The following is a 20,494-nucleotide window of genomic DNA, read 5'->3' on the forward strand; positions in this document are numbered from 1 at the left end:
GAGACCTGAGCATCACCTTAGTCAAGTTAATAGGAAATGATGGGATGAAATCTGCAATGACATCTGTCCATCTAATAGGAAGAGTCCACTAAGTAGTGAATTTTAAAATGTGTCTCTCACACTTCTTTCTCTACCATCACAAATTTTTGTTTCTCCAACTTCTATATTTGGAAATTCAAGACCTGAAATGTTTCTGAACTGGACTGTTTTATGTAATCTGAAGAGTATGGCCCCCTCAGATCAATAGCCTAATGGATTCTATGCTGGTGCAATTTATATATCAGAAAAAAAAGTACCTAACAGGACAGTATAAGATGTTATAAGTTAAAGTAGTGGGGGTTGTATTCTACAGTAAAACATATTGGAGCATTAAAGATTTTCTTTAAATATTTTTTTAATAATTTGTATGAATTTGTGTATACACAAATATGCAACAGAGCTCACCTTTTAACGTAGAATACTGATAGTATTTGGCTCATGGCTTAAATTCTTATTTTGGAGGCCTGCTCTTTTGTCAATCCATAAATGATGAGAATGTGATTAAAAGTACAAAGTCAAAACACAGATGTTTTTCAATAAATTCATACTCTGGTCTTCAGCCTCTTACCTCTGTCTTGCCTCTCTTAGAATATAAACTCTCCAGGCAGAAACTGATTCTTGTTGTGTGTTTGTACAGTGCCTAGCACAAGGGGGCCCTAATCTTAGTTGGGACCTCTAGCCACTACTGTAATACCGTTTCTACTAGTAGTAGTTACAATTTTTTCCCAGTAAGCTCTAATAAGTTTCCATTACATTACAGAATCCAGAAGAAGAGCCTGGACCTCCATGTGTGACAACATCACACTGGTGAGGCATTTGGCTGTAGTTTTTGCTGCTATTCTTCCCCTGACAAGCAACTCCTCCGGAAGCACGTAAAGAAATACCATCTCAGTTCAGAAATCTCATTAATCAGCACCCAGCCCAGCCCAGCCCATCCCTAGCCTCAAACCATTTCCAATGGAGCATTAGGTTCTTCATGCTTAAATGTGTACCAGAGCAGCTAATCAAGCAGTAGGTCAGCCAGAAGAGAAGGAGAAATTGATCCAATGAGGACATTAAAAGGACAGGCAAATGTGACTCAACCCGAGGCTCAAAGAGTGGTCCTTGCAGGAGGCTTCATATACACTGTAGTATATGCTATAACTCTGGTTTTCCTGAGAGGAGCATGGCATGCTATGAGTAAAGAGTTCTGTTTTACGTGAAGACTGAGTATTTAGATCCTGTTTTCTGACTACCTCATGCTGACTTGTCCTTCATTCGAAGTTACTGAGTTTGACAGTTAAAGGGGGAATTTATTGAAATGCCAATTTAGGTGCATTGAATTCTGCAAGATCGGTTCTTGGATGTCATCTTGCTCATTTTAAATATAGGTACATATTTTTAAATAAGTAAATGAAAGTGAAATCTGTTGGCGCACTGGCTCTCAGAATTAGTTATATTAGAAAACATATCCCTGCTCCCTGGCTACTGTATAATTATTATATGAAAAGTGTGTCTCATAAGAAACTAATCAATGGTAAAATAAAAATATAGACCACATATCCAATAAACTTGATTTTAAAAACTCAGTGGTTTTATATTGTCTGTACTTACTTTGGAGTGGCAACAAAAAATTACTAAGTTTTTTGGAGAGAATGAAAATCAGACCTTTAATAGCCCATGAACAGAAACTGTTTTGCTCCTGTTACTCCCTATTTCTTTGCCAGTAATGATTTTGTAGCATCTGTAAGTAGTAATAAATGTTACACCAGAAATATAACTCCAGCTACATAAAGATTCATACAGACACTTAATGTGGTAACTTTCTATTGGACCAACAAGTAAATTATAACACAAGTGTACACACATTATTTTCTCCTTAACAAATACAATAGTAAAGAATAGGGAGGAGTTGCTAAATGCTGTTCCATTTGTGAAGTGTTTATATAGCAGCTTGAATGAAGAATTTTATTCTCTGCAAAATCTACTAACATGAGCAATGTAGAGACTCCCATCCTTTTCAGGCAGAAAGGGTTTAGGATCTAAATTCTGACAAAAATGGTAAAATGAAGTTAAGGTTTAGAGAACATATTGGTAATTCATGGGACAAATAACTAGAAATTTCCTTTAAGATTATCAGAAAAACAATCCAGAAAATTGGAAGGTAAGGTTAAACCACAGCAGAGCACCATTTGAAAATACAGAAATGCACAGATAAGGTCACTCAAACAAACCTTGCCACCTTCTTTTTCCAAATGCAAGGTCACTTTGCCCTTTCTAACACAAATATAGCAGTGTTTTTTAAAAAAACTAAACAAAAAACCTACCCTACACACACAATTCCTCCTCTGAGAAAAGGGTTAGAGAGAGAACAAACCATATGTTACAGATGTTAGTCACATTGCCTAATGCCTTTGTGAAGGTGCTCGGCTATTACACTAAGAACCTATGTATAATAAACAGCTTTAGCTCTGCTCCCATACTGATATCAATCTCTGTTTTTCCTTCTGTTTCTCTTGTATCTATATAGTAAGGTGATCTAGTTGAAGTAATGACATTTTCCTGAATATTTTTGTTCAGAAGGAGGAGATGGCTGTCCACTTTAGTACTAATCTCCTAGCAATAGCCTCATCAGTTCCAGAAAGGTTAGTGGCTCACAGTGAACAGGTTAAGGAAACTCTTGAACACTGACTAGTTCATCCTTTGAGTCTAGCACTGTCTTTCTGAGGGAAGATACACTTCTATATGAAGGGTAGCCAAAGTAGTTCTTCACCTGTGCTTGAGATTTTAGGGTGGTATTCACAAAGCTACTTAGGTGCCTAAGTTCCCTTTTTTATGGCGTGGGGGACTTAGGGATCCCCACTATGACCCACAAAACTCCCACTGACCCCTGGAGGTGTGTAAACTCACTCAATTCCTCAATTTTTCAAAGTAAAAGATCCCTAGGTGCTGATGGTTCTGACTCTGGACCTGCTGCCACCTCACTCTAGGCACTCAGACCTCTATCTCCTGCCTACGCCCCAAAGCAATTCATGAATTAGGTGAAGATAGGTGTTCAGTTGCCCAAAAGGCCCATTCTGGCAGGCACCTTCTGAGCACCCCTACTGGATTGGGCCCCATTCAGAAGCCTGCTGGAGGTGGAGGTGCTGTTGCCCATCTTATAACTTTAGTGCAGTGGTTAGGGTGCCCCACCTCAGAATATCCCATAACCCACTGGTTAGAGCACTCCCCTGAGAGGTGGGAGACCCTTGTTCAAATCCTTTCTCCCCCTCTGCCAAGAGGAGGGAATTGAACTTGGGTCTCATACATCCCAGGTGAGTGTTCTAACCACATAGCTGAAAGTTACATGGCTGCCCTCTCAACAGGCACTTAGCTCATTAAAACAATGTAGGCACCTGAGCCAGGAGAGGAGTTCTCCTTCATGGATTGCTAGCAGAGCTAGGTGCCTATCTCTGAGAAAGGGGCGGTGCTCAGTGCATTGACATCTCCCATTGGCTAGTTTAAGCAGGAAGCTGCTGAGCATGCTGGCTTTCATGGATTGCATTCTTAGGTACCTATTTCTCCCCATTCATTGTATAGGGAGCCTGGTGCCTAACTTGGCTTTGTGGATCAGTGTTATTCATATGATTTCCTAGGTATCCAAAAATTAGGAGCTGTGATGCTCAGCATTGCAATGCATAAGTCCCTTGGTGGATCCCACCACTAACTACTAATGGAAAAAATATTTCATTTCCTTACAATACTAGCAAGTAAACTACCAAATAATTAGTACAGTATTCTTTTGGGTGTCTTTTTATACTGGAATCTTCCCAAATGGTAAATTTCCAGCTGTCACAGTAATAGTAGCTTACATTTAATAATGCCTTTCTTCCCAAAGGATTCCAAAAGCACTTTACAAGTTATTTATATAGGAATCATTTCACCCATCATTGACACTAAGCCAGCCATCTCTGGGGTGGGACATGGTAGCTATTTGAGAGAATTAGGCAACATTAAACAGTTTAAAATGTGAACTGAAGAACAGTACCATATCTGAGGGAAACTTCAGAGGGAGTTTAAGTAGGCAGGATGTAATTAAACAAATTGGAATTAGGTCAGAACATAGATTAACAGCCCGATTCTTGCAAAAAGTGCAAGGGGACTTTTAATAACCATAAATGGACATGATTTTATTTTTGCATGATACTTTTATGATTTCACCTTTAAGCTATCTAATGCCCCGTAGCACCTTCTTGTGGTATTGATTCACTAATGACTCAAAGGGAGAGGCATACTACCTTAGGACTCAGTTACCAGCCACCACTTTTTGCAGCATCCTGGCTCTTGGAAATTTCCTGTGCAAGTACTAACTAGGCCCAACCACATGTAGCTTATGAAAGCAGACAAGAGAACAGCCTGAAGCATTAGGGATGCTGGCAAAGCATGGCTAGACAGTTTTAATACACTGATTTCTCATTGTCGCCTGCACAGACTGTTTATCAAGTTTGATGGAAGTTTAGGAATTGGGTTCTGAGTAGAAAAAATAGTCTTTTTTAAAAAGTTTTAAGTTTTCATAGATTTTTTATTTCATTCTGATTATAGCTGGGCAGAACTATTCATCATTAGTTAATTAAAAAGGACAAAGTACCAGTATATGAATTGTCTTGAGGATAAAAGGTACTTTAAGAAGCCAGATTCTAATCTCTTCTGTTTACCAGCCTTAGGTAGAACAGATGTTGTTCAATGAAGTGAGTGCTTATTTGTATCTTTTTAAGTGCTATGTCTATAATAATATGGCACAATGTAATGGAAATTGCTTCTCATTCTCTTCCTCTAGTTTTTCTCCTCTTCACTGGTCCCAAAAAGGAATTAGGATAGATCTAGATATTGACTGTAATGGCCTTTGCAGTGTTGTTGTAGCTATGTTGATCCTAGGATATTTGACAGAAAAGGTGGGTGAGGTAATATCCCTTATTGGACCAACTTCTGGTACACAGAGCTCTCCTACCATTTGCTAATTTAAAAAGACAATTAGATGAATGAGCAGCTAGGGTGAATGAGAAGCTCTTTCTTAACTCTCCTACAATTGCTTCAAGCTCAAATTCCTAGGAAATCTGGAAGAATGCCTGGAATGTAGTATCTAATTGACATATATACATGCACAAGTTGTATATATAACTCTTGTATGGGTAACTTATACTATTCAGGTAGCTAAACCTACCAGCAATAAAAATAGGGAAAATAGTTTCACTGTGTGAATGTCATTAAGCAGTTTAAGCGCAAGCAAAACTAAGTTATACACACAAGCCCTCTTTTGTACTCATATTCCCTCTCCTTCCCTCCGCTGTCAGGAAAGACCATTTATAAAGGACCAGTTCAACAAAGCACAACCTCAGAAGAGGCTAGTGACTGTAACAGTGAGTGAATTGTAAGTTCTTCTATGCAAGGACCTTGTCTTCCTACATTTCTGTGTAGGTCTGAGCTATAAAAAACAAAGTTTTTAAATGGGGACTGTGTACTGCAATAGCAGATTAAGCACTAATTTACCTCCCTGTGTGGTCCTCTTGTGATCTAATGCGGTGTAAATTGGTTTTAAACCCCAACCTTACGATTTAGCTACATGCAAAATAGCACCAGTTTAATTTAGTTTGATTTTAAACTGGTGCAACCCCCTGCATGAATACTCTGATTTTGGTTTAAATCTGGTTGACATTGCTTTAGCTTGTGTCAATAAATTTACGGATGTAAACTAAACTGATGATACATAGATTGTAAAGCCAGAAGGGACCATTATGATAATCCACTCTGATCTCCTGTATAACACAGGACTTAGAATTTCTCTGAATTAATCCCTGTCTGCACTAGAGCATGATGGGGAAAAACATCCCATCTTGATTTTAAAAATTGCCAGTGATGGAGGATCCACCACAACCCCTGGTAAATTGGTTAATTACCCTCACTGTTAAACATTTGCACCTTGTTCCCAGTTGGAATTTATCTAGCTTCAATTTCCAGCTGGATCTTGTTACAACTTTGTCTGCTAGACTGAAGGGCCCATTATCAATTTTGTTGTTGCCAATGCAACAAGCTGGGATCAAGTCACCCCTTAATCTTTTCTTTGTTAAACTAGATGAAGTACCTTGACTCTATCACTATCAGCCATATTTTTTAATCCTCTAATCATTTTTGTGGCTCTGCTCTGAGCCTTCTCCAGTTTATCAGCATAATAACCAGTTTGAAGCTACTATCAGAGTGCCCACACAGGAATTTGCATCAGTTAAACTAAATTGGTTTTCAAACCAATTTAAGTTAAATTAGTACAACTTTCACATGTAGACAAGCCTTTATCTCCACATGTAGCTAAGAAAAATTTGGGAATCAGATGATTATGGTCCTTATCAAACCGATGCCAGTGCACTTTTATTGCTGTCTGACTCAAGCACAAAATCTTCTGATATACTTGATACATAGGTCAGGGTTGCACACAAACAGCAGGGGACTTGTATGTCTCTGTGCAGACAAACAACAGTTTGAAAATTTGGACTTAACGGTAAAATATTTAAAAGTTCCTAACTGACTTGAGAGCCAAAGTTCAATTTTCAAAAGAAAATGTAAGAGGCATGTAAGAGTAATTCAAGGTTCATTTAAATCAATAAGAATTAGGCCTCTAAATGCCTGTCACTTAAATTTGGACTTAGGCAGTTTTTAAAATTTTACCTTAAATGACTTATTCAAGGTTATAAAGTGAGATAGTGGTAGAATCTAGGAGCAGAACCCAAAACTCCTGGCTCCTAGACTCATCCTCCAACAACTTGACAACATTCCTTTCAATTAGACCTTGTCCTCTCCCAATACAAAATAACAGATCATATAAAGAGTTTACATTTATGCAGCTCTTCCTTTTGGCCTCCATGCAGGACTCATCCTCTGGGCACTTGCGAGTAGTTTTTTAAAGAGTCAAAAACTCCCAAAGATCTGGATCAGCACTTATAGAAGCACTGGTTTCAGAGTAGCAGCCGTGTTAGTCTGTATTGGCAAAAAGAAAAGGAGGACTCGTGGCACCTTAGAGACTAACCAATTTGTTTGAGGTGCCACAAGTACTCCTTTTCTTTTTATAAAAGCACTGAAATTCCAGATGACAAATACAATCAGAAGGGTAGGTAGAGAGGTGAAACCTGCCTCTGATGGAATGGCACAAATCAGAGTTTCACCTAAAGGGCCGGGGTTAAAAAATAAAATCTCTGAATTCTGCAAGCACAGCTGAGCACTTCTTTTTTTAAGCATGCATTTCTTTCTTGTTTGTAACCAGGCAATCTTTTGTGAAATGTGCAGTACAATTTAAAATTGCTGCCCCTTTAAAAAAAAATGTTTAAAGTCAATTTATTTGAAATATAAATTGCACATTTTTAACTTGTCATCCTTCATTTAGAAACTCCTTCTGTACACATAACAGGAAATTTAAAACACCAGCAAAAATAATTTGGCAACAAATCCACCAATCAAACCCAGAAAAAAATATCAAAAACATAGTCATGGTTGTTTTTTTCCCCTCCATTCGTAATGTATTATTCATTCAGGGCCGGCTCTAGGTTTTTTGCCGCCCCAAGTGGAGTGCCGCCGAAGAAAAGAAAAAAAAGGGGGCCGGGGGCGGAATGCTGCCCCTTGCAAAGTGCGGCCCCAAGCATGTGCTTGGTTTGCTGGTGCCTAGAGCTGGCCCTGTGTTTATTCATAGCAACTAGATGCCTGCAGAGCTTTCCAGTGGAGAAAAGTGGCTGCTGAGAGATTACACATGGGGAGGTACCTACATGCCTGGTTCAGGCAAAACTCACCACCCTTTGAGATAGCGCAGCATGCACTCTATGGTGCGCTCAGCCTGCTCTGCAGGCCAGCGGAGGAGGAGGACAAAGCTGTGGCCTTGGACTTCTAGACATCTTTGGGGATGGTGGAGGGAGCACCAACTGTGACAAGTCATTGCAGCAAAGGGAAAAGGAGGCTTTTTATGCACTTTCCCAGCTACGCACACCCAAGGGGGGGACACAATCTGGCACTGAATTTTTAGATTGGAACTTATTCTGCTCTCAGTTACACAGGTACCACTCCAATGACGTCAGTGTGAGATGAAGGAGTTCTGCTCTTCACAGGCAGTGCTCAGCACCTTGCTGAATTAAGCCCTGGTGGATAGTAGATGAGTCTCCCTCATTATAAATTATTCCTAGCCCTCTGCATTACTTCTTCAGCATAGCTTCCCTCTGTCGTAATGAAGGGTTTGGCCAGAATCTTGCTACTTCTTGCCAGTATGGATTGGCATGAGACTGTGGCTGCTGGCGCAGGCTCCCTACCCTCTGTTATGGTTCTATGTACCAGGCACTGTTGCCCTCAGTGGAATTGCTCAGTGGTTTGTTCTCAGACTTTTGCTACTATGAGGTAGCATCTCCTGCTGTCTTCTAGTTTAAGGAGTGGGAATGCTAGTTGTTAGTGTTTTGCATACTAAAGGATTGGGGTTAGAAAAATACTATGTAATGTTTGGGTCTCCGCATAATAACTTACGTTATCTCTATTTTTATAAACAAGCAGAGAACAGAAAGAAAACTACACCCTAATATGTGCATTTTTACATACAAAGAAAACACGCTTCTCAGCACTAACTGGTGTAATGTTTCATGAGGTTTAATTGTTGTCTGAATTCTGGAGAAGATGAAAGGATGACTGGAATGTCTTTTTTTCATATGCCAACCACTAAGTAAAGGTGCAGTAGTTCTGCTGTAATATAGCAGGTTTAATTTCTGCTTTCCTTAACTGAAAACAAGACGTGCAATGCACCCTTTAACATACAATTAAACCTTTCTTAATCACCACTCAAGGGATGGAAAAAATAGCTTGCTTAATTAATCTAATAAAGGTGGAGCAGTATAGTTGTGGGGAGCAGTATAGTTATTATATTTATTATTTGTATTACTGTAACACTTAGGAGCCCCATTCATGGACCAGGATCCCATTGTACATGGGCAGTCTCTTAAGGTAGTAATTTGCCTATTAAGGGTGGACTCCGTACAAGCCTTCACTGTATCATGCTTTTTTCCTTTCTGTTGATAGGTGAAGTGAAATCCTGGCCTCACTGAAGTCACTGGGAATTTTGTCACTAACTTCAATGAGGCCAGGATTTCACCTATGAGGTCTGTATTAGGACACTGATTCCACTCTGCATTCATGCTAGAAGGGGACAAATTGGCTGATGCTGAGTCTTACCAGAATGATCGCTTGTTCTTTCCCAAGCCCTGACTACACTAGGGCTTGTAACTAGGATTGAAACTATTTTTCAACATGCCTACAGCCTGACATTGCAGTGACATGGTTCCTGACCACATTTTACGTAGAGCACCGTAGAGCTTATCCTACAACCTTCCAACCTTATCCTATAACCTTGCTGCCTGACCACCTGCTACAGATTTAAAGAAACAGTAAATATATCCTTTCATAGACTTTAACGCCAAAGGGATCATTAGATCATCTAGTCTGACCTCCTGTATAAGGCAAGCCATAGTATTTCATTCAGTTTACCCCTCTATAGAGCCCAATAACTTGTGTCTGAGTAAACGGTATCTTCCAGAAATGTATTTTGTCTTGGTCTGAAGTGATCAAAAAAAGGAGTCTCTAAGGCAGGGGTTGGCAAACTTTGAGAAGTGGTGTGCCAAGTCTTCATTAATTTAAGGTTTTGCGTGCCAGTAATAAATTTTACATTTACAGGGGCCCCGACGGAACCCCAGACTGGCAGTGGGCTGGGTGGGGCCCGTGGGTCCATCTGCCGCCTGTGCTGCCGGTCTGGGGTCCCAGCCGCCGGCCCCGCTCAGCCCGCTGCCAGGCTGGATGGACAGAACCCCGGACCGGCAGCGGGCTGAGCGGGGCTGGTGGCCGGAACCCCGGCTGGCAGGGGCCAGCAGATGGAACGCCAGACTGGCAGCGCACTGAGCCACTCAGCCCGCTGCCGGTCTGGGGTCCCAGCCGCCAGCCCCGCTCAGCCCGCTGCCAGCCTGGATGGACAGAACCCCAGGCCGGCAGCGGGCTGAGCGGGGCCGGCGGCCGGGACCCTGGCTGGCAGCAGAGTGCCACTAAAAATCAGCTACGCGTGCCGCAGGTTGCCAACCCCTGATCTAAGGGCTTGGCTACACTGGCAATTTACAGCGCTGCAACTTTCTCACTCAGGGGTGTGAAAAAACACCCCCCTGAATACAGCAATTTTCAGCACTGTAAAGAGCCAGTGTAGACAGTGCACCAGTGCTGGGAGCTACACCCCTTGTGGAGGTGGGTTTTTTAGAGCACTGGGAGAGCTCTCTCCCAGCACTCTGCCGCGACCACACAAGCCACATTAAAGTGCTGCCCTGGCAACACTTCAGCGTTGCCAGTGTAGACTAGCCCTAGCACTTCCCTTGGTAGCTTGTTCTGATGGTTAGCACCTCACTGTTAACAATTTGTGTATCTCTAATTCTAATTTGTCCAGTTCTAACTTCCAAACAAACATTTGTTCTTTTTATGCCTTTCTCTCCGAGCTTAGAGAGCCTTCTAGTACTTAGTATCTTCTCCCCATGAAATACACTATATACCATAATCCAGTCATCTCTTGACTTTTTTTTTGTTTGATAAATCTTTTTAAGTCTCCTTTCATTGTAAGGGATCTTCTCCAGCAGTCAGACGGCTCTTCTCTGCATTCTCTTGAAGTACAATAACTGTGTTCAGAAAGGTTTCAGAGTAGCAGCCGTGTTAGTCTGTATCCGCAAAAAGAAAAGGAGGACTTGTGGCACCTTAGAGACTAACCAATTTATTTGAGCATAAGCTTTTGTGAGCTACAGCTCACTTCATCGGCTGCAGAAACCAATTTATAAATTACCTTAAGGGTCAGTCTAGAGCAGTGGTTCCCAAACTGGGGTTTGTGAACCCCTAGGGGTTTGCAAAATGTTACAGGGGGTTGTCAGAAAAAAATCCCTAATGGCAGACAGAGCTGTCCCTAGGGACTCCGGGCAGCACAGGACCAGCAGCCCGAAGCCCCTGGACTTCCAAGAGCTAACCAGATCAAAGCCAAGCGTATCTATCCCACTGAGGAGATTTAAACTTCAAAACTCCTTATAAGAAATGGAAAGGGAGGTGGATATTTTTTTGTTGTTTTTAAAATTAAATAGGCAGCTAGTATTGTTTTTAAAATTATGATGAAGAACAAGTTTAAGGTTTGTTGTAACATGCATTGTTTGCCTGGACTGCTCAAGACCTGAATGCCTGTGTAGGAGGAACTCTTTGAGCTGGCTGCTTAAATACCTTCATGCTGTTTCCCATTTGATACTCCTTGATGAAACATAGGAGCCTTGTCTTATAACAGGCTTATTCAAAGTGATACAAGCTACGAAAGTGAGATCTTGGAAGAGTGTTGCCGTTTTCATAATAAAAATACTGTAATTACAAATAATTAATAATAAATAGTGTGTAACAAGCATGCCTGAAAAACCATATATCCAAGATCACTGCTTTTATAATTTATACTCAGGTAAGGGAGAAAATCCTTGGAAATACTCATTTTTAAGAGGGGATTCGCGAGACTTGACATTTTAGTGAAAGGGGTTCACAGGTGGTTAAAGTTTGGGAACTACTGGTCTAGAGCGCAGTTTTGGCTTGAATGGTTGTCATTTAAAGAGAGAGAGAGAAATCCTGCTCCCTGTGCCAATAGCACTGGACTGGGACTCAAGAAACCTGGGTCCTATGCCTGGCTCTGCCACTGGCCAGTTGAGTGACCTTGGGCAAGTCACTTCAGCTCTCTGTGCCTCAGTTTCCTCATATGTAAAATGGGGCTAATGATAATGAGGTAAAGTACTTTGAGATCGACTGATGAAAAGTGCCATGTAAGTGTTACCCCTGTATTATTATTATTTGCCCAATGAAAATGGACTGTGGTACAATAGTGGCAGCATTAACTGGTTTTGAACACAACTGAAATGCTAGCACAGTTCCAGCTGAACAAGGGCTGATTTCTAAGGTTGCGCTTTTGTGGTTTTCTCTACTGCTTCTTTTACAGCTCTTACATTCATTAGCCAGCATTTGTCAAATCATATCATTTCATTCAGAGATCTTCAAATACTCAACCTTTATCCAAGCGAACTATGCATTCATTAGGATGACAGACTATCACAACACATTTTTATTTCTATCTTTATAAAAATCCATTGAAATTTGTTGCCGTCAGCTGCTTCTTTATGCAGCGTAACTTCTCATATTCTTGACAGTACTGATTGATTTGACTCATTGTCCTGCACAGTGAAAGCATAGGAGAGCTCATTTATGTTAATTACCCTGGCTTACTGGGTCTCAAGGGACTACCACACATGAGCCTCGCATATCTCTGACCAGTTTTCCCCTTTAAACAATGCCCTGGAAAGTGGTGAGGATTTTGTCTGCAACAATGACAAATCTGGTACCGGTTACAGATCGTGCCTATGTTATCCAGATGACACATCCTGTTCTATTTTGTTGGGTAAATAATTGCACTGCTGTTTTGTTTACATGTTCCTATCTGGTTTGTGAAAGCATTTTACTGTTCACTTTTGAACCCATGTGCACATTCACCACTGGCTCTTCAGAAGAAGTACAAAAGTCTGCTTATCCCTGTCTCTGTGAAGATGATCGATAAATTGAAGTTAACCATTTATTTTTATGTCTAATCATTAATTATGCAAGGAGTACTAATGCTCTTTTCCCTTTGTAGAAACACTTTAACCTTATGCTTGAGGTGATTTAAATGCCAGCAGGTTGCATTAATTTTTTACTACATTTGATAGTTTGCTAAAGAGAAGAATTAAACTGTCATCCAGCCAAAGAAGAGAAGGGTTATAAGTACCTTCTTAAAACAGCTGCAGCTGTTCCTGTAGCTGGATGACAAGTTGTGTGGGTTTAAAAAACAAAACAAAACACACCCCTGGCAAAATGCATGGGTGGAAAAATCAGATTCTGTTGTGGCTTACAAAACAGCAAGCCTGAAAGAACCATATGCTCCTTACAATGAAACAATGGAGTATTGCACATCTGTCTCACTAAGTGGAATTACTACAGTTCAGGTTTCCAGCACTCCTGGCAGGAGAGCTTCATAGCAGATGTATGCTTTTTCTCTGTCTTTTTTTTTTAACCACTTAGGAGAGAAGCTGATGTCCCCCAAGATGGCATCATAAGCTAGGAAAATACTTCCAATATAAAGGAGTACACATCACTAATAAATTTAAAAAGTATATGCAGCTAAACTTGAAGTGCTCTATCTAAACTTGAAGTGCTCCAACTACTCAGTCTCATTTAAAACCACAGAAAACAAAGGAACTGACTTGTGGTTCAATGAGAGCACATTTCCTGCAGAACTTGTAACAAACAGCAAGTAATAAGAACCCCATTGTATGCCCAAGAAAGCAGCATTTTATGCATCATCCCAGACTTTCCCTTATGAACAATACTTCACATATAGGAGGCACTAACCCAGCAAATCACTTAAGTGTGTGCTTAATTTTAAGCACATGATTAGTCCCAGATTAACTTTAAGCATGTAAATTGTGACACTGCACCCCATATTCATCATAGTGATATTATTATGATATGATTATGGCATAATTATTTTGCTTTTTGTACAAGATGGGTCATGTAAGGTGACACTGGAAAAGTTATGATTTGCTGATTATCCTATTTCTGTGCATGTATCCTATTTGGATCTGTCGTTATGAATATTAACTACGTATCTGTATTTCAAATGTGGTTACACCTGGGTGGCACCCACTAGGCAAAATGCTTCCAGTCTAGACAGCTGGTTGTGAAGGATCTATTCAAGGTAATGGACATAAGGAGAAACAATAGGCTTTTGGAGAAACTTATCCCCCACCTGGTGAGCCTTCCTGAGAATGTTCCAGAGAGCCTATGAATAAAGGCTGCTATGCCTCAGCAGGGCATGTGACCAGGCCACATGATGCTGATCTCCATTTTAGGTACCGGCATTTTTCCATAAACTGAGCTAGGAATTGTTTTTGGAATAAAGGATTCCTGCCATAAAGTAAAGCTATATAAGGTGGGGTGTGATGTCATCTAGGGGCCTCACTCCTCACACAAGGACACTCCTGAGGAAACAAAGACTGAACTGGAGGAAGTGCTGGTCCCAGGCTAAAGGGATTTCTAGGCTATGGAAACCTGGTGGACTGCTTGTATCATCAGCCAGGGTGAGAAATTGCTAATTCATATCTAATCTATGTAGTATTTTAGGCTTAGTTTGTGGTTTTGTTTATTTACTGGGTAATCTGCTTTGATCTGTTTGCTATTACTTATAATCACTTAAAATCTATCTTTTGTAGTTAATAAACTTGGTTTTTGCTTTATCTAAACCAGTGTGCCTCTTAATGAAATGTCTGGGAAAAATCTCAGCTTGGTTAACACAAGTTTGTTGCATATTCCTCTCCACATTGAGGGAAAGGTGAACTGGGTAATATATTCATACAGGTTGGGGTTTTGATCAGGGCAGGACAGTACAGCTCTGGGGTCTTGGGGAGTTGGGGATTATTTTGACTGTAGCCTCTCTATTGTTGGTTCATGCAATGGCTGGCCGAAGCCTGCATGCGGCTGCAGCTGGGTGTGTCCCTGCAAATGCAAATGCTGGTGAAAGTGTAGGACTGGAAGCAGTCTGCAGCTTGTCACAGCATTACAGTGCTGAGAGGGAGCCCAGGCTAGTGTTTCAGAGGGCTCAGTGGAACCCCATTTCCAGGTGGCACCCCAGGGGGGAACCTGTCACATGAGTAGTTTAGTCACATGGTTAAAGTGATTTGCTGGATTGGGACCATGCTGTGACTTCTATGTGGGATTCTCAAAGCACTTTACAAAAAATAAATAGCCAGTACTTACCTTGTGTGTGTGTATGTATGTATGTATAAGTATTTTAAGCCCCATTTTACTGATAGGAAAACTTCTACAGAGATGTTATGGGTCTGCAAATTCCTTGTGGCAGGGACTATGCCTGCTTTTAGCACAATGGATCCCTGAATCTTGATCAGGGCCTCTGGGTTCTAGAAATATTTAACTAGAAAATAAAAGGCGAGGTGTCTATGGCCATGTGTGAAAACTGTGCATGCAATTACACACAAAAATTAGAGGTTTGCAAATGGCCAGTACACCATCTTGCTGGCTATTTGTGTATGCAAAATACCTCTGTCATTCTTGGTCATGTGAAAAAAAAAATTAGGCTTGCAACCAATGTTCCCTCTAATTTTTTACCTTCATGTGCAGAATGAATTTTGTTATGTGCACCAATTTGGAGGTAATGTGTGGTGGGGATGGGGCCGACGGGTTTGGAGTGTGGAAAGGGGCTCAGGACTTGGACAAAGGGTTGCAGTGCAGGGGAGTGAGGGCTCCAGCTAGGAGTGAAGGCTCTGGGGTGAGGCTTGGGATGAGGAGTGCGGGTGGGGCTCAGGGCTGGAGCAGAGGGTTGGGGTGGAGCTGGGAATGAGGGGTTTAGGTGCAGGCTGAGGTGGGAGAGAGGACTCCCCCCTCCCTCTCTCACTTAGCATGTCAGGGCTGGGTGAGAGGTGCGTCTCCCCAGCCGCAGCAGCTCCGGCTGGGCTGGGCCAGGCCGTGGAGGGCCTCCTCTCCCCACCTGCATGGCCCTTGATAGCCACACGGCCATGCAGAAGGCTATGCAGCTTACAGGGAACTTAGCTTGCAACTGATCCTGGCCCTTGGTACCTTCCTTTTTGAAAACTAGGTTCTTAGTAACTTGGCCAAGGTCACATAGGACATCTGTGGCAGGATCTGCTAACAAATGCAGGGGTGAGGATTGGTTTGATTGCAGCTATGTGTCTGTGTGTGGGGGAGAAGCAGCAGAGACAATGACAGAAGCAGAGAGAGAAGGCACAGCTAGAGATGTATTTGTAGTATAACCCCAAGAAAAGATGATCGAGACAGCTTTTGGGTGCTGACTGGAAAGAAGTTGGGACTGCGAGCAAAGAAACTCCTGTTTGAGTCATACTGTGTTCAGGGAAATAGGATTTTGTGTACATGCTGTGTAAATAAACAGTAATGCATTAAAGAAATACTTGACTCTATCATCCATATCCCCTCCTGACAGAAACAACCCCCAAGACCCCAGATACTGGCCAACCACTTAGATAAAAAAGGGCAATGATATTTACAAATTTTATTTTTCATAATTTCCCCCCAAATCTTCATACAAAAATCTCCAGCATATTTATTCAGGACCCCTACTCAGTGCAGGTCTGCAGAGAAGATAAGATCTACTGCTGCTACCATTAATCAAGAAACTTCCTTAGCTCAGATATTAACGGCCTTTGATGAAGGCCCCAGATTCTATATACTGTACTTTACCTTTTCGAAGCAGAGTGGGAGAGCGAAGGAGTCAGAGTCACTAAGAAGACACTGAAGGAACAATGAGAGTGCTCCTGTAAGAACCAGGAAAGCACAGGGTCACAGAGTTCTAGGGAGGAGAAAATCCAGGAAGAAAGAATCATTAACTGTATAGAAAGTGATGGCAAAGTAGACTGGAAAAGAGGAGTAGCAATTTAAACAGGAAGAGGTCTTTGACCTTCGTAAGGAACATTTCAACAGAGTGGAGCTGGCAGGCACCAGATTATAGGAGACTAAACCCTGGTCTACACTACGAGTTTAGGTCGAATTTAGCAGCATTCGATCGATTTTAACCCTGCACCCGTCCACACAACGAAGCCATTTTTGTCAACTTAATGGGCTCTTAAAATTGATTTCTGTACTCCTTCCTGATGAGGGGATTAGTGCTGAAATCGACATCGCTGGGTCGAATGTAGGTTAGTGTGGATGTAATTCAACGGTATTGGCCCACAGTGCTCAGTTGTGACCGCTCTGGTCAGCACTCTCAACTTGGATGCACTGGCCAGGTAGACAGGAAAAGCCCCGCGAACTTTTGAATTTCATTTCCTGTTCAGTCAGCGTGGCAAGCTGATTCAGCACTGGTGACCGTGCAGATCTCATCATCAGAGGTGACCATGGAATCCCAGAATAGCACAAGAGCTCCAGCATGGACCGAACAGGAGATACTGGATCTGATTGCTGTTTGGGGAGATGAATCCGTGCTATCAGAACTCAGTTCCAAAAGACGAAATGCCAAAATATTTGAAAAAATCTCCAAGAGCATGAAGGACCGAGGCTATCACAAGGACCCGCAGCAGTGCCATGTGAAACTTAAGGAGCTCAGGCAAGCCTACCAAAAAACCCAAGAGGCAAATGCCTGCTCTGGGTCAGAGCCACAGACATGCCGCTTCTATGATGAGCTGCATGCAATTCTAGGGGGTGCCCCTACAACTACCCCACACCTGTACGTGGACTCCTGCAAGGAAGTCTCACACAACAGGGATGAGGATTTTGGGGACAAGGAAGATGATAGCGCACACCAGGCAAGTGGAGAAACTGTTCTCCCCGACAGCCAAGAACTGTTTATCACCCTGAAGACACTACCCTCCCAACCTGTGCTCCCGAACCTTGAAGGGGAGAAGGGACCTCTGGTGAGTGAACCTTTGTAAATAAAATTCATGGTTTAAAAGCAAGCGTGTTTAATGATTGATTTGCCCTGAAGACTTGGGATGCATTCGTGGCCAGTACAGCTACTGGAAAACTCTGTTAACGTGTCTGGGGATGGAGCAGAAATCCTCCAAGGACATCTCGATGAAGCTGTCCTGGAGGTACTCTCAAAGCCCTTGCAAAAGGTTTCTGGGGAGGGCAGCCTTATTGCGTCCTCCATGGTACGACACTTTACCACGGCAGGCCAGTAACACGTAGTCTGGAATCATTGCATAAGAAAGCATGGCAGCATGTGGTCCCGGTGTTTGCTGGCATTCAAGCAACATCTGTTCTCTGTGTTTATCCTCGGGAGAGTGATATCATTCATGGTCACCTGGTTGAAATAGGGGAATTTTATCAAGGGGACATTCAGAGGTGGCCATTCCTGCTGGGCTGTTTGCCTGTGGCTGAAAAGAAATTATCCCCACTGTTAGCCACGTGGTGGGGGGAGGGGTGAAGCGATCATCCCAGAGAATTGGGTGTGTGAGGGGGTTTAGTTGGGTTTGTGCTGCACGTTAACCCGAAAACATTGGCCCCTCCTTTTAAATGGCCAATGTGTCTTTTTCAGTTTTAATTTCTTTTTTTTTTCCTCCCACAGCTGCAAATGTTTCAATGCTGCCACTAGCATCTCTGTCCCAGAGGCTAGTGCAGATAAGAAGGCGAAAAAATGCACTCATGATGAAATGTTCTCTGAGCTCATGCAGTCCTCCCAAACTGAAAGAGCCCAGCAGAATGCGTGGAGGCAGACAATGTCAGAGTCCAGGAAAGCACAAAATGAACGCGAGGACAGGTGGCAGGAGCAACAGGAGAGGTGACGGAATCAAGAGGAAAGGTGGAGGCAGCATGATGAGAGGAGGCAGGATGCAATGCTGAGGCTACTGGAGGATCAAACTGATATGCTCCGACGTATGGTTGAGGTGAAGGAAAGGAACGGACCGCCACTGCAGCCCCTGTGTAACCAACTGCCCTCCTCACCCAGATGCCCAAGAACATGGGGGGGCCCCTCTGGGCACCCAACCACTCCACCCCAGAGGACTGCCCAAGCAACAGAAGGCTGGCATTCAATAAGTTTTGAAGTGCAGTGTGGCCTTGTCCTTCCCTCCACCCCCACCCCTCCCAGGCTACCTTGGCAGTTATGCCCCTATTTGTGTGATGAATTAAAGAAAGCATGAATTTGAAACAATAATGACTTTATTGCCTCTGCAAGCAGTGATCAAAGGGGACAGGGGAGGGTTTACAGGGAGGTAGAGTGAACCAAGGGGGTGGGTTTTCATCAAGGAGAAACAAACAGAACTGTCACACTGTAGCCTGGTCAGCCATGAAACTGGTTTTCAAAGCTTCTCTGATGTGCACCGGGCCCTCCTGTGCTCTTCTAACCCCCTGGTGTCTGGCTGCACGTAAACAGTGGCCAGGGGATTTGCCTCAACTTCCCACCCCGCCATAAATATCTCCCCCTGACTCTGACAGATATTGTAGCGCACACAGCAAGCAGTAATAACAGTAGGAATATTGGTTTAGCTGAGGTCTAACCAAGTTGGTAAACTGCGCCAGCACACTTCTAAACATCCAAATGCACATTCTACCACCATTCTGCACTTGCTCAGCCTATAGATGAACAGCTCCTGACTACTGTCCAGGCTGCCTGTGTACGGCTTCATGAGCCATGGCATTAAGGAGTAGGCTGGGTCCCCAAGGATAACTATAGGCATTTCAACAACCCCAACGGTTATTTTCTGGTCTGGGAATAAAGTCCCTTCCTGCAGCTTTTGAAACAGACCAGAGTTCCTGAAGATGCGAGCGTCATGTACCTTTTCTGGCCATCCCACATTGATGTTGGTGAAACGTCCCTTGTGATCCATCAGAGCTTGCAGCACTATTGAAAAGTACCCCTTGCGGTTTATGTACTGGCTGCCTTGGGGGTCCAGTCCCAAGATAGGGATATGCGTTCCATCTATCTCCCCACCACAGTTAGGGAATCCCATTGCAGCAAAACCATCCAGTATGATCTGCACATTTCCCAGAGTCACTACCCTTGGTAGCAGCAGCTCAGTGATTACGCTGGCTACTTGGATCACAGCAGCCCCCACAGTAGATTTGCCCACTCCAAATTGAATCCCGACTGACCGTTAGCTGTCTGGCGTTGCAAGTTTCCAGAGGGCTATCGGCATTCACTTGTGAACTATGAGGGCTGTTCTCATCTTGGTATTCTTGCCCTTTAGGGCAGGGGAAAGCAAGTCACAAAGTTCCATGAAAATGCCGTTACACATGCAAAAGTTTTGCCACCACTGGGAATCATCCCAGACCCGCAACACTATGCGGTCCCACTAGTCTGTGCTTGTTTCACGGGCCCAGAATCGGCGTTCCACGCCATGAGCCTGCCCCATTGCCACCAGGATGGCCAAATTGCCAGGGAATTTGCTGTGCTTTGAGAGAAGTCTGTGTCCATGTCCTCATCACTTGTCACCACACTGCCATCGCCTCCTCGCCTGCTTTTGCAGGTTCTGGTTTCATAGATTCATAGACATTTAGGTCAGAAGGGACCATTATGATCATCTAGTCTGACCTCCTGCACAACGCAGGCCACAGAATTTCGCCCACCACTCCTGCAAAAAACCTCTCACCTATGTCTGTGCTATTGAAGTCCTCAAATCATGGTTTAAAGACTTCAAGGAGCAGAGAATCCTCCAGCAAGTGACTCGTGCCCCATGCTACAGAGGAAGGCAAAAAACCTCCAGGGCCTCTTCCAATCTGCCCTGGAGAAAAATTCCTTCCCAACTGCAAATATGGCGATCAGCTAAACCCTGAGCATATGGGCAAGATTCATCAGCCAGATACTACAGAAAATTCTTTCCTGGGTAACTCAGATCCCACCCCATCTAATATCCTATCACAGGCC

At 42.9% G+C, this 20,494-nt stretch overlaps 1 protein-coding gene and 1 pseudogene across 1 annotated transcript; both read left to right on the top strand.

Annotated features, from left to right (window-relative positions):
• LOC140907045 (zinc finger autosomal protein-like) overlaps positions 1–9,727 on the top strand; it is a 33,221-nt pseudogene extending 23,494 nt beyond the window's left edge.
• A 342-nt stretch (positions 9,728–10,069) lies between these two features.
• On the top strand, positions 10,070–18,747 carry LOC140907043 (uncharacterized). Its single transcript, XM_073332168.1, has 3 exons — positions 10,070–14,222; positions 16,968–17,543; positions 18,197–18,747. The coding sequence occupies exons 1-3, from the start codon at positions 14,085–14,087 to the stop codon at positions 18,221–18,223; spliced, it is 741 nt and encodes a 246-aa protein (XP_073188269.1). The 5' UTR covers positions 10,070–14,084; the 3' UTR covers positions 18,224–18,747.
• Positions 18,748–20,494: the final 1,747 nt, after the last annotated feature.

The sequence above is a fragment of the Lepidochelys kempii genome, chromosome 2, assembly GCF_965140265.1.
Source record: "Lepidochelys kempii isolate rLepKem1 chromosome 2, rLepKem1.hap2, whole genome shotgun sequence".
NCBI lineage: Eukaryota > Metazoa > Chordata > Testudines > Cheloniidae > Lepidochelys > Lepidochelys kempii.

Excerpts from the sequence above, each read along its gene's own strand:
- LOC140907043 (XM_073332168.1), top strand. The coding sequence starts at position 14,085 with ATGTCATCTAGGGGCCTCACTCCTCACACAAGGACACTCCTGAGGAAA. Across the intron at positions 14,223-16,967 it reads TGCTTGTATCATCAGCCAGG|TCAGCGTGGCAAGCTGATTC; the intron begins GTGAGAAATTGC and ends TTTCCTGTTCAG. Across the intron at positions 17,544-18,196 it reads AAGGGGAGAAGGGACCTCTG|CTGCAAATGTTTCAATGCTG; the intron begins GTGAGTGAACCT and ends TTCCTCCCACAG.